This window comes from Macadamia integrifolia, chromosome 6, assembly GCF_013358625.1.
Source record: "Macadamia integrifolia cultivar HAES 741 chromosome 6, SCU_Mint_v3, whole genome shotgun sequence".
Taxonomy (NCBI): Eukaryota; Viridiplantae; Streptophyta; class Magnoliopsida; order Proteales; family Proteaceae; genus Macadamia; species Macadamia integrifolia.
Genome location: NC_056562.1, coordinates 7,763,581 through 7,777,257, shown reverse-complemented (window position 1 = coordinate 7,777,257; position 13,677 = coordinate 7,763,581). Strand labels below are relative to the sequence as shown.

General features: G+C 35.8%; 1 protein-coding gene across 2 annotated transcripts in view; it reads left to right on the top strand.

The window, feature by feature from the left end:
- The first annotated feature begins 4,657 nt into the window (after positions 1-4,657).
- Positions 4,658-13,677, top strand: part of LOC122080775 (novel plant SNARE 11-like) — a 33,510-nt gene continuing 24,490 nt past the window's right edge. The window contains exons 1-4 of one of the 2 annotated variants that reach the window (XM_042647622.1): positions 4,658-4,889; positions 8,384-8,460; positions 11,557-11,649; positions 13,343-13,436. In XM_042647622.1, coding sequence (XP_042503556.1) covers positions 8,384-8,460; positions 11,557-11,649; positions 13,343-13,436 — 264 coding nt within the window. In that variant the 5' untranslated portion in view covers positions 4,658-4,889. Of the gene's footprint in view, positions 4,890-8,383; positions 8,461-10,183; positions 10,509-10,665; positions 10,756-11,556; positions 11,650-13,342; positions 13,437-13,677 lie in introns of those variants that run through there. The other variant, XM_042647623.1, reaches the window with a different exon arrangement.

Sequence of the window (13,677 nt, the reverse complement as noted above, 5' to 3'; positions counted from 1 at the left end):
GTCCATTGAATGTTGGTTGGATTTAGATTCCCTCAAACTTTGGAGAGAGGCAATGCACATCCAGCGGCTGGAAGCCCCTTGGTGCGTGCGCCTAGGTGTTAGGGAGCATGCTTGGGATATTCCCAACTGTCAGATGTGGCTGGGCTTTCTCCTGTGCTAGAGGGGATCAGAATCCATGTTGGCCTACCCACAAAAGTGGGGCCCCAAATATTACTTAATTCCTATAAAGGGAGAAAAATTAAAGTAAAGAACTGAGTTTTCCTAAGGCCATGACGAATGATTCTTCACCATGACGATGGTGAGAATTTAATTAGATTTCATGACTTGTATATAAATTTGTTTTTCCTCTCCTACTCTTTGCCCCTTTCAATTTATGTTTTTGTGTTGTTTCATGTTGTCTTACTGCCATCTGAACAAATGGAGCACAAACCCATCTAACTACACTATCAGATTAGATCTTTAGCAGTGGAGATCGACAAAAGATAAAATAAAATTTCGTATCACAATACACCTCTTTTGACCCCTTTATCAGCTTCTTTAACTATTATGTAAATGTCAAGAGAAAACTTTAAAATTTCTTTTTCTTTTTGCTAGGAACTGTGACTAAGGCCTTTAGATATAGACATTCATTTACTACCTAGTAAGCCATGGTAAATTTGGGACAAATGAATAACAAAGGCATGCCTATTATACGGATTAATAAAAAGTTGTGTCCCCCAGAGCAGCCCCCTCGCGCCACCGACATAGGGGATATACAATGTCCATTGTGTACCTCTTGGGGGAGAGCACCCATATGTTTGGGCGTAAGAGCCGCTCTCAGACAGAAAACACTTGCTATGGAAAATAATTATGGGAGAGGAATAGGTATGCTGCCTGTGTACAGTGAACTAGTTGTTAGTGCAAATACCAACAAATACGAAAAATAAACAAAACCAGATCCGCACAACACAGAGATTTAACGAGATTCACATACCGATGTGGTGTGCTACATCCTCGGGCAAAGAAGAAGATGTTTCACTATGTAGAAGAGAGATTACACCCAAGTAGCAGCGAGAAAACTCGCCCTGAAACCCTAGCTCAAAAAACCCCCAAATTACAATGACTTTCTCAACAAGACGATAGTACATTATATACTCCTCCAAGTCGCAGGTCGATCTATCGGGTCAAACCATACATAAAACTTCTCATTCAAGTTGCCACCAAAATACGCCGAAACGGATTAAGAATTCGAGACAAACTTAACACTAGCGGACATCACCAATGGGGGTGTCGGATGAGGTATCATATAGGAGGGGTAGGGTGGTCATTTCAAAAGAGGGAAGAGAGAGATAGACAGAATGGGTGCTAGCTTATGGTATACCGACAGCATACAACATTATCCCAAAAAATATTTATTTCAAAGGAGTCATATGTATATCATGAAGTGTAGTAAAACTAATTCCATTCATAGAAATGAATCAACAGAAAAGTGTCCTTTCACCAGTTCATGCAGAGCATGCAATTTACAACACCCTCTCCTTTAACATGATTTTTCTGTTTGGCTACATTTACATGTCTTTTACCTATAAAAGATGAGCTTCCCTCATTCAATCCATATAGATATCAAATCCTTATCTTCTGATTTCCCTTTCTAGGTTGTGAATTACATTCTTATTTATAAGCAACTTTCTTTTCTCTGTTTTTCTTTCTCCAATTTCTTTATAATTAGTAGTCTTTTGAGAGCAAGAACCCTATTAGGCTAATAATCATACTAACTTCTTATACCTGACTGATTCTTTCTTTGTTCACAGTTTGCAGAGGGGAACAATGTTAATCAAAGTTAACTATGAACATCACCAAATGGTCCAAGCATACTTAATGTATGTGCTTCCATCCACAACTTTCCTTCAACTGAAACAGAGTATGGAAGGTTCACTTGGTGCCGAAGTGGCTAGACAAACTATTTTGATGAATGATTCGGAGTTACCGGATGATCATAATGTCGAGTTTTATCATCTGGTTGAAGAATCCGACATCACTCTTCGATACAAACAGTTACCTCCAGGACAGAAACTCCACCTTACTGTTATAACACCAACAAATTTGGGCTACTGTGTGGAGGTGGAAGAGACCATTACTGTTGAGAGCTTGAAGGAGGAAATTCAGAAGCTTTCAAACATCCTGGTGGAAGATATGACACTCTTTTACCTTAACAATGAATTGGAAGAAGATGATTATGATCTGTTGGCTTATTTTGTTTCTGATGGTTCAACTATCACAATCAAACTCACACCATGATTTGTTCTTCACTTTTTCTATTTCTGTTGGGTGTGTAAACCATATTTCCAATTATCTAATATAGCTTTACAAGTTTCAGTATTATCTATCAGTGTTTTTTAATGAGAACCAAGGATATTTGGTCACATTCTAAATCTTGTGATTTGATTAATTTCAACAAAAAAAAATTAGATTCAAGAATCCATTAACCATTGATCAAATTGCTGAATCTAGTACTCTTGTTTCATGCTCAACCTATTGGTAGTATAATTTTGCTATCAGTTTCTTTGACTAATAGAACACATCTCAATTAGTTTTCTTTTCAAACTCTTTTGTTGGATCCTTATATGTTATGGTTGTTGAGGCTCACTTTTGATTGCAAGAGTACAAGGGAATAGCCCTAATTCCCAGAGAGATACCTAGACATGATAGGAATTGCATCCACCATCTTTTTTGCTTCAAATCCACAACAATAGTTATCAAGAAAATCATAGACCTGAATTCTACTGAGATTCAAGAATTAATTATCTTTATGAATTTCAATTGCCATTATTTTAGAATATTTGCAGACAAGATGACACAATCTATACTTTAACTTGAGTCTGTAACATCCTACTTACATATCTAAGCATCCTCTCCTTCTTATAATATAACTTTTGTTTTAACAATTTTTAGAGAATTTGTTTGTTTACAGGTAAAAATCAGATAGAATAGAAGTTTTCAGATAAATTCAGCTGAAAAAAGGATATATTTTCCTTGAAACTCAAACTTTTTAAATGAGTTTTACCTTAAAAATAGCATAGCCTAAATGAAAATGGACTGCTAATTAGGGAGAAGTCCTACAACTCCCCACCTTGTCGTCAATCCTGCATCAATTAAAAAAGAAAAGAAAAAAAAAAAAAAGAATATCCCAGTGCGCGAGGTTCCCACTACTGCAAGTTCTAGAAGCGGTCAATGTATGGAGTCTTACCCCCTGCTTTGCAGGAGAAGCTATTTCCTACATCAATCCTAACATGAAAAATTTTAGCATTTTTCATGAGATATTATAGGGCCGTTGCATCCGGATAGAGCAATGGTTTCACAAGGGGAGAGGCCATGGATGCAAAAAAAGCTATCACATAACTTACCTAGAAAACCAGGTTTACTCTGTTGGCCATTAGTGATTAGGTGGGTAGGTTCACAAAATGCTCAATTCTGACTTGGCCAATTTACAGTTCAGGAATTTTTTTAATTTTTCTTTCTCTTGTACTATCCACTGTACACCTGAAAAACTGTTTCATGTGTATTAACGGGCAAGTGTGTAGAACGATGTCATGGATTTTTCAAAATGTGTGGGATTTTTAGTTTTACCAGAGAACAAATATGACCAACCCCCGCCCCTAAAAGAAAGTACCACGTTTTCTTGTCAACTTGTCCATGATGGAATTGATGCATGGCACAAATATTTGCCAAGCTGGTTCCAGATGGGCACAAGTTTTGTGGACTTCTCACTCAAGTTCTCAGCTCACATTTCAAGTTTTAGCCTAGTGGATATAAAGCTTTGAGAATTCAATTAAAATTTTAAAATTATGGACAAGAAATGGATTGACTGTCATTAATTTTCTAGATATCTATTAGATGAAATTGCCACATCATCCATTCATGTGTCACAACTTAGCTATACCATGCAAATTGATATATATTTCATACTTTATCCTCAATCTACTTTGATTAAGTAGATTCCATTATTTTCAATCTACCTCAATCCACTTGGCCATAAAATTTGGTTCACAAATAGACTCCATTATTCTCAATCTGTCCATTAAACTCCAATCAAAGGTTTGTGCACAGAGGGAAAAAAAATAAAGAAGAGAGAAAATTATGGGCCATCCAAAATACAAAAAGGCAGAGTGAATATTAGTTAGGCATATGATTGAATTTTTGCACATTATTTGCGGTGTGGTTAATCCATGAGAGACCTTATCTTTCCATATGGTTAGAAACTACCAAATCATCAAAATGTGAGTATCGTTGAGGTGTAATAAAAAAAAAGTTTGCATTTTTGCCACATTTACTAATCATGCACTCAGGCACCTAGACACAACGCCTAGACACAAGGGTGATAACATGATCATCCCAATCCCCCTGCCATTGTTGGATGCAAGGGTTCTTGCTTCAATTGGCCACGTGACCAGGTAGCATTTTCTCTCCCAATAAATAAATAAAGGGTAAGATAAAGCTAGGCAGGTACACATCAAGGTGTGTAGTCAATGGAAGGGCGTGTGTGAGCATTTTAAGCACAGGGTAGCACGGTCTTTTCGTATCTGCTATGTCTAGGCATAGACACACGCAAACGGGCAGGGTTATTTTCTCCTAAATAAACGGTTAAATACCATAAAACAAAGTTCGGTACTAGATCCTATCATGAATAACGGTTTTTTATCACTAAAGCAGTTGGGACATGGTAGCTTTGGGGTTTATTTCTCTCTCTTCTTCTTTCAAACCCTAACGTGTTTTATCGGCATTGACGTTCGAAGATATGTTGATCTTACGAGGGATTCGAATTGACGACAAGAGGTAGTTTCCTGCAAATTTTAGGTCCAGAAAACGCCAGATCTCCCTGGTTCTTCTAAATAGTCCAGGTTTGGTTCCAGGTACATTGTTCTCCTCCCTTATTTGATTTTCTTATTTTTTTCTTCGTTTTGGAAGAGATTTGTGAGTCTGTTGCGTGCTGCATTACCTGTAAATCTTGAGTTTGCTCAATCTAGGTTGGTTTTCTGTGCATTTCTTTTTTCTTTCTGTCCTCACCGAGATTTTCTTTAGAAAAAATGCATATTTTTCTTTTATAATTTTTGTTGATTAGAGCTGAAGAAGTCTTCAGTTATGATTATTTGCCCAAACTTATGATTTAAAAAAATGATTTAAGAAACCTCATTATTAAAAGAAGCTGGGAAATTGAGAATTAGAGTTAATAACAAATTCTGATGTTGAATTGGGCAGCATTTCAATCTCAATGTGTTTGGTATGCTGACTTCTAATTTCAAGGTTCTTGTTCTAGAAACAGAATGGAGTAGGAAAAAATACAAATGTATTAACTTCGCAAGTGAAGCCCAATGAAGAATCAACAGGTTGGGTTTTTCTTGTTGAGGACAAAGAACAATGAACTAGACCTCTTAAAGGACAAAAATCATGTGCTTACTAAAACCGTGCTTATGCTTTTATGGACATCCATTGAAAAACAAGGATTGTGTAGCTAATTGTTAGGAATTAACTGCAGAATAACGATAGGAAATCATGTACACACAGAGAACACTACGATTTTATGTGGTTCATCCAAGGTGGGCTACGTCCATGGCTGGGCAATAAACCAGAGCTTCCACAATTTTGGTGAAGAAATTACGAACCCTCTCATGCACCTCCTTCCGAGTTCACTCCCTATAGACAGATTTAAGACGCATTACAATATAAAAAATAAAAATAAACAGTACTTCCTGGATTAAACTAAGATCAGGCTTCAACAATAACACTAATACATTGCAGGACAAAAGTAGTCCTTACTGTGTTGGTATAAAACTGAAGCAACAATCTCCATAGGGTGTTCGTGCTCAGGTGGAACAAATCGAAGAGAATAGTGAAAAAATAAAGGACAAGATGCCAAATTTTATGACTGTACTATTGGCTTTGGCTGAAGAGTTAGTAGCAAAAGTTTGCTGCTTACACTTTAGGGGAAACACAAAATTCAGTAGTTTGGTTGTTGTAAGTTGCATCCCTATCTTGATCATGCACAAGTATGGAGCTCAACAAGTTTGTGGGGTCCTGGGGGAAAAAAACAAAAAAAAAAACAAAAGAAGGTTAGTGAACTAACAATTTGACTATGAATGGTTGCTTGAGTAGGTGCACAGGTTCTCTGGGCACAAGATACTATGCGAGGAGGGCCTTGTACCGCAAGCTGCTGGTACAAAGTACTATAATATAGTACCTCTCGATCGGTGAGATTTGAGCTCAACATCATATTATATGGACAAATAAATGGTCTCATTAGTAGGATAACATGTACAAGTTATGGCCTCTGAAACATATTTTTTCTGATGTAACACTTGATTGTGGTCAAAGCTATGCCACCTCTCAGGAAATCAGATCTCAGATTTCTTACAATTAAAAACTGTCATATTCACATTTTATCAATATACAAAAAAAGATAGCTGATGAATAGAAACCAGAGTGTTTCTCAACTTTTCTATTTCTTGATCATTTTACTCTGCAAGTTTGACATAACATTTGACTTTCAAAGTTTCTTCACGATCCACATTGAGCCCTATAGACAGATGTACTGTACTCTGTACTTGGTTCTTCCTTTTCGATGAAAATTTCTATTATCTATAAAGAATTAAAAGGAAAAATGGGTAGCTGTTCCATTGGAACAGATCGTAGAAATCCAAGTTCAGAGTTATTATCATTGCTTACATACTGAAAATTGATTTGTGAGGGAGCTTGGTTGATCTTGCACCATTCATGTTGGGAACACAAGCATGATGACCCAAATATGTAAAGGTTTCAGATATATCTTATTCCTGCCTTCATTTAAATAGCTACTTTAAGCATCAAGCTCAAATATTTCTACTTTGTAGAAAGACTTGTCTTATAATCAGCAGACTGGTAACTTTAGGACCCAAAAATATAAAAAGTTCAAATAGTGCACGGGCACTTGAACTGAAGAATAAAATCTAGATGCAATCCCAGAGATATCAGTATAGGGATGAATTCGCCGCACAAAGTAGCAGCAATCTAACAAGCCGTAAGGTAAGCCAAAGTGACATTCCTCTTCAATAACAATCCAATGGATTTTTGCTGTTGCAAACAATACTCAAGCACATTAGATCTGTTATTCCTTATTAGTTCTTATTAGATTATAAACTTCTCAAAATACTTATTGGTTAGTTCTTATTAGTTTATAAACTTCTCAAAATACCTTATTAGTTAGTTCTTATTAGTTTATAAACTTCTCAAAATACTTATTATAAGCTAGACTTCTGAAACTATAGTTCTAATTTCTAGCTTCTTCTTTTCCGCAAGTTTTCTTCTCCTAACTAAAATTCTATATCAGCTCAAAGTCAAGTTCAAAACTATCAATGACCATGATCAACAGGACCAAAAATTACATATGAACCCTAGGATCTCCTGTGTGATAGCACATAAAAATTAATTACACGTGATCATCATCTAACTTGGGACTCACAAATGTCTATTGACCTGCATCTATTTTGATGGCCCAGATGTTTGTCAAGGTTTGAGCGCAGAATTTCATTTAGGGGCTACTTTCCCAGGTTTCTTGGTCCAACTGACGGGATGGTCCAGGTTTTAAAGCATCAATATTTTGTTATTATAAAATTATCATGTATGTGGATGTAACATAGAACCTTACAGATTAAATTTATTTCTTCAAATTTTTTACCTGTTGCCTCTGCGGAAAAAAAAAAATCAATCATTACATTGGCCAAGTTGATTGCTTGTCAGCATAGTGCTTCTACTGCTTGTTTTAAATGTTCAGAAAGAAAAATAAAAATCCACTGAATCAAATTTCTTTATATATTTGAGATTCACTTTATTTTTTTCTCAGAAAAAAAGAAAAGTTCAGTCTCTTTCCAGTGGAATCCCCATTTAGTGATGTATTTGGTTTCTCTAACTTTCAATCACAAAATTCAATATAGAAATTTCACAGATTTCATCTAAGGTATTTATTTGTTAAATATTTAAGTTTTTAACATAACATTTGACATTGAGAACTATTGGGTTAGTGTTAACTTCTCAGACTTGTAATTTACTTTACACGAATAAGTATGCCTTGGAAGAGTTTTTCTGGCATGGTTATTTGGTTTCTTTTATTTATCATTATATAAAGGGAAAGAAAAAGGGTTTCTGGTGTAAGCATCCACCTTATGACATTATAGCTAACTGATTTTTCATAGCAATCTTGCTTAGTCTGGTAATTTCTGCTTCTTTGAACTTTCATTTTGCATCATGATGTGTTATATTGGCAATGAATATTGATGGTTCTCTGTTTGTAATCTCAAATATGTGTAAGGATGTCTAAATTGTTATATGCCTATTCTCAGAACTAAACCAGCTTCATTTTTTTTCCATGAATAAGATGGATTCGTTGTCTGAAATCAGTGGGGATCTGGCAGAGCTTGATGGCGAACTCAAGGATATCTTCCGAGCTTTGTCGTAAACTTCTTACCTCTTTCTTCAATATGTTTCATTCTTGTGGAAAAATAAATTTTAGCTTTTGAATATGTAAAATTTGGGATTTTTGACAAGATGAGTACAGGGTTTTAGGTCTGGGTTGGGAGTCTGACTTGCCAACTTATTTCAGTGTTGGGGATATCTAATAAACACGAGTTTATTAAGCACGCAATTCCAAGATTCCGACAAAACATTAGATACAATCTTGTTGTTGTTTGGGTATAATCAGTTCTTATCAATTAGGGTGTTGGCAGAGTTTCATATAAATTGGAATTTCCTTCATCAGATTCATGGCTTTCAATATTATTTTTTATTGATTTGTATTTTGTACATCACTTTATGTTGTATGCTAGAATCATTTTCGAGCTTCAGCTTCTATTTATCAGAAAAGTCTTAAGACTTGGTACCTTTAGATGTTTTATGAGGCTTTCAATTGGCAGGTCCAGCAAATTTTGGGACAGAGGTGAACTTCTTTAGGGATCTTTGAGTTAGGTACATCAAGGATTGGTCTGGGTATGGTCAACCTATATTGATCATCTTTATCTGGCTATTGCCCAGATGATTCTATAGCTTACTCACCAAAGAATTGTTACTTGGTACCGTCTCAAGTACTCAAAACTTGGTCACTAAAGCTTAAGCTACAGTAGGCATAAAAAAATTAAAAAGAACTGAAAAATAAAATTTGCAACATATATGACCAATAACCTGTATTAAATTAAAACAAAAAAAAAACAAAAAAACAAAAATTTGTATCTGTTCATTGACCTGATTCCTATGCTGGTCTGCTTAGATTTTGTATTGATCTAACGCTTGATATCAAAGCCATGTGGAACTAATTATCTACATTATGTACTGGTAATTGGTAAACATAGACACCCCTACTTCAGGGTAGCATTAAGTTGGTCCAGGCGTAGTGGGTAATATTTGATGGCGACCAACATAGGCCCAGCTCAACCCCTGAGCACTGGGAAATCATAGTTATCTAATGCTCTGACTATACGTCTAATTTACAAATTGGTCCTAGATGCTAATTGATGCAGATAATAGGGAGGAGATATGGAGAATATTCTAGAAGATCTAAAATATATTTGAGTGGAGAATATTATGTTAAAGATATTCCTGCTAGTATGGGGATTATGAGTTTCACTTTATGGCTTCTTACTTTCTATTTCGTAGGTTTGATAGATATGCTACAACCCACCCATACTTTCTATTTTGTGATGTTCTAGACAGATTCTCTTTGAAGGAAGACTTAAGTTGTAACCGATCCTCCTACCATACTAGAGTTTTCCCATTTTGATGGTTTCTATGAAGTTATAAACAAAAGGAGAAGGGGCTTAGACCCTCTAATAATTGGGAAAAAAAAAGTGAGTTTTAAATTCAGCATTGTTGGTGCAGTGGTGATGTTGTCCTTTTTAATTGTGGTGATGCAGTTCCAGACATCTTGGTGCTGATTCCTAGAGACTGATTGGTGGTGATTTCAATCAAACCTTATTGTGTTGATGTAGTAGATTGGGTATGGTGATGATTCCATTCCCACGAGCCAGGTGTTGTAGCCTTGTGGTCATATCCTTTTTTTATTTCTTCTTTAGATTAAAAAAAAAAAATGTGTTAGAAACTTTTGTTCCTAATACTGCCTTTCCCCTATATGTGATCCTGTTGCAATTGATCTCTGTCTTTACTGGGTTCAAGATCAATTATGCATTATTTCGTATCAGAGCCATGGTGGGATAGTAGACGAAGTCGACAGTCATTGAGTTCTACTTCGGAAAGAAGGTTGTTCGTGTGGATCTGATTCAACTTTCAAAACTTGAGGACGGGTTTTTTCAAGCCAATGAGAACTACGTAAAACATATGGAGGAGATTTGGAAGATATTCTAGAAGATTGAGAGGAGATTTGAGCAGGGAATATTCTGTTAAAGATATTCCAGCTATTATTGGGATTGTGGGTTCCACTTTGTGGCTTCTTACATTTTATTTTGTAGGTTTGGATAGATATGCTACAATCCAGCCATAGTTTCTATCATGAGGTACTAGAGGTTTCCTATTCTGTTGGTTTCTATAAAGTTATAAATAAAGGAGAAGCGGCTTAGACTCTCTAACGACTGAAAAAAGAAAAGTTAGTCTTGGCTTCAGCCTTCTTGTTGCAGTGCTGATGCTACCCTTTTGGATATTATGGTGATGCAGTCCCAAATCTCTTGGTGGTGATTCCAATGAAACCATATTGTGGTGATTCCATGGGTTGGGTATGGTGGTGGTTCCATTTCTGCAGGCCAGGTGGTGAAGCTGTGGTCATATCCTTTCTATTTCTTCTTTCAGATTTAAAAAAACAAAATGTTAGATAATTTTGTTTTGTCCCTACATGCAATCCTATTGCAATTGATCTCTCTCTGGCTTTGAGGGTTCAAGCTCGGTTATGCATTAGTAGTTGCCATCATGAAGGGCTCAGTATTTAAAACAGAAGGAAATACAATCTTCATATAGTAAAGTACGAGGAGAGACCTATATTTTAGCTAACTGTAGTAAAATACCCCAAAAGTTGACATGTTTTCAACCAATTAAATCATTGTTTCAGTCCATCCAGAAATATGTATTGTATAAGCCTATTCATTATGTATTGTATAAGCCTATTCATTCAAAGTGGGCTCAATGAAAGATTACAACTTGCAAAATATAAACTGGACCTGAACTGATTGAATCAGAAAATCAGGTTACCATGGGCAAAATATTTCCAGGACATGCGCTCAGCTTGGCCTATGGTCTGACATGCTGGACCAGGCCCAGGCTGATAATGGCCTGGCCAAGGTCTAGACTCACTGACAGCAAAGGTTTATTATAATAGTTATATTGTCTTGTCTTTTTGGAACCCAATTTTCTTAACCACTGGAGATAAGTCATCACAGTAGAGACTCATGATTTCCTAAAAATTAGAACCAAGCTGTCTAATTAAATTTCTGCTATATGAACAGATATTCATTAGACTTGGTTTCATTCATCTAACCATTGCATGGCGCATTGAAGGCAAAGAGATTTTATATCAGTAAAAGGAATTCTGCTTATGGTTGTGCACTCCTGCAGGAATGGATTCCAAAAATTGGAGAAGATTAAAGACGCAAATCGGCAGAGCAGACAGTTGGAAGAACTTACAAATAAAATGCGTGAATGCAAAAGGTAAATAACTTTCTGTCATACTATTTTGACATAAGATGACTGAAGTATCTTCACCCAATTCAAACTTTACATGTATAAATATCTTGGTGTTTGTAGGAGCTTGTAATGGAACTTCTTGCGATCATCTTTATCCTCATCCACTTATACTCCCTCCGTCCTACAATGACTGTCCTCTTTGAGGAGGCCTAAAGCTTTAAGAAGGGATTAAAGGAAATTTCTCATTTCTCAATATTTCCCTCTCATTACTTATTTAAACTCTTTCAAATTGAGCAATAAATGACTAAGATATCAAGGCGAGGAGCAAATTAGTAAACTTAACAAAAGCACATCACTTGATTTGAGACATTAGCAAAAAATTTGGGACAGCCAAAAATGGGAAGGAGGACCATCTTTGTGGGAAGGAGGGAGTAACTATTGAGTTTGAAATTAAGTGCCTATTGGTTGTTACATTTGGTCACATGATTCAGCTCTACTGCTTTTCCCTTCAAAAGGTGGGGAAGCGCTGCACACAAATGTACGGAATGATATTTTGTAAATGTTAAAGACATTTTTTTTGGGTGAATAAAATGTTAAGACATTAATACTAGTACACAGGTGTGTACCAATTCTCTTCGATCGGTAGCACTAGTTTTGCTCCCAATTCTCTTCTCGTCTATTTCTACTGTGGTTCTTTCTCTATCTTTTATTCTTCTAGTAGTTATTATTGGCTGTTCTAGGTCTGGAACTGTTGCATTGTATCAGAGCATTCAATAAACAGCAATTTCAATCCATCTCTTTTATTTTGAGTCTTATTAGGGCTTTCTCTTTTTATGTTTTGCAGCAACCTATACTGTTTTAATTTTGTGTGAAACACTAGTTGATGCAACATGGAAAACTGGGGTTTCTATTGATGATTATGGTGTGTATGTTTTCATGGAGCACTTTTAGTACCTTGTGTATGAAGATTCTGCCCTACTGTTGAACATCATATATTGCTGTCGAACGTAGCCTGCAGTACTAGTAGTAATATATTAACACTACATAGCTACATCATGCTACATCAAGAAGGTCATGTGGTTGTACTTGGAATTGTGGCAGAGGACAACATGTTTTAGATACACACTGTGATTCAGGAAATGAAATTTTGAAACCATGTATGAAAGAAAAGAACATGGAGTACAAATGAAGATCTCTGGTCAAGTAGAGCATCAGATTTGAATCATGAAACATAATCTGAAATGAACCTCTTGCATGATAGATTTTGGCATTTTGTTACATTTACTTAAAATCTTGGCAGAGAAGTTACATATTGTAAGTACATGGTGTGAAGCAGGAAGAAAAATTGAAATGCTTTTTGAAAAAAAGGAACACTCACAAAGCCCTGATCAATTAGAGTATTAGATTTGAATCATCAAACAAGATCCCCAAAATCAAACTCTTGCATGAAAGATTCTGATCTTTCTTACCTTTCCTTAACTTTTCAAGACTTGCTTAAGTACCAGTATATATGATGAATAATGGTCTGAAATTTAGCATTCAAATCTATTTCTTAAAAGCATTAGATAGCAACAACTTTCTCCATTCCCTTTTTTTATATTTTGATAAAATAAATAAATTATGCTCATGATTTCTTATAAGTGTGAATTTCATCGTTATCAATGTGGAATTAGTATACATAAAATATCAAAATATGATTTTTTACATTACTTTCCAGGATTATTAAAGAGTTTGATAGAGAAATCAAGGAAATGGAGAGCCGAAACACTCCAGAGATGACTAGGATGCTCAATGAGAAAAAACAATCAATGGTATTATTCTGTTTGGCTTAACTTATGTCAACCAATTTTCCCATAAATTGTTTAGTGAAAGATAAGAAATTTTACTACAATGGTTGGGAACCCCCCCCCCCCAACCCTTTCCCTCAGAAAAAGGAAAAATATGAAGGGCCCAAATATGCTGCAAAAGGCCCAGAAAATAGCCGTAGAAAGGACTGCTAGCTGAAGTATGAATTCTACTGAGAGTAGGAAAAAACAGCGGACAGTCCCCCCC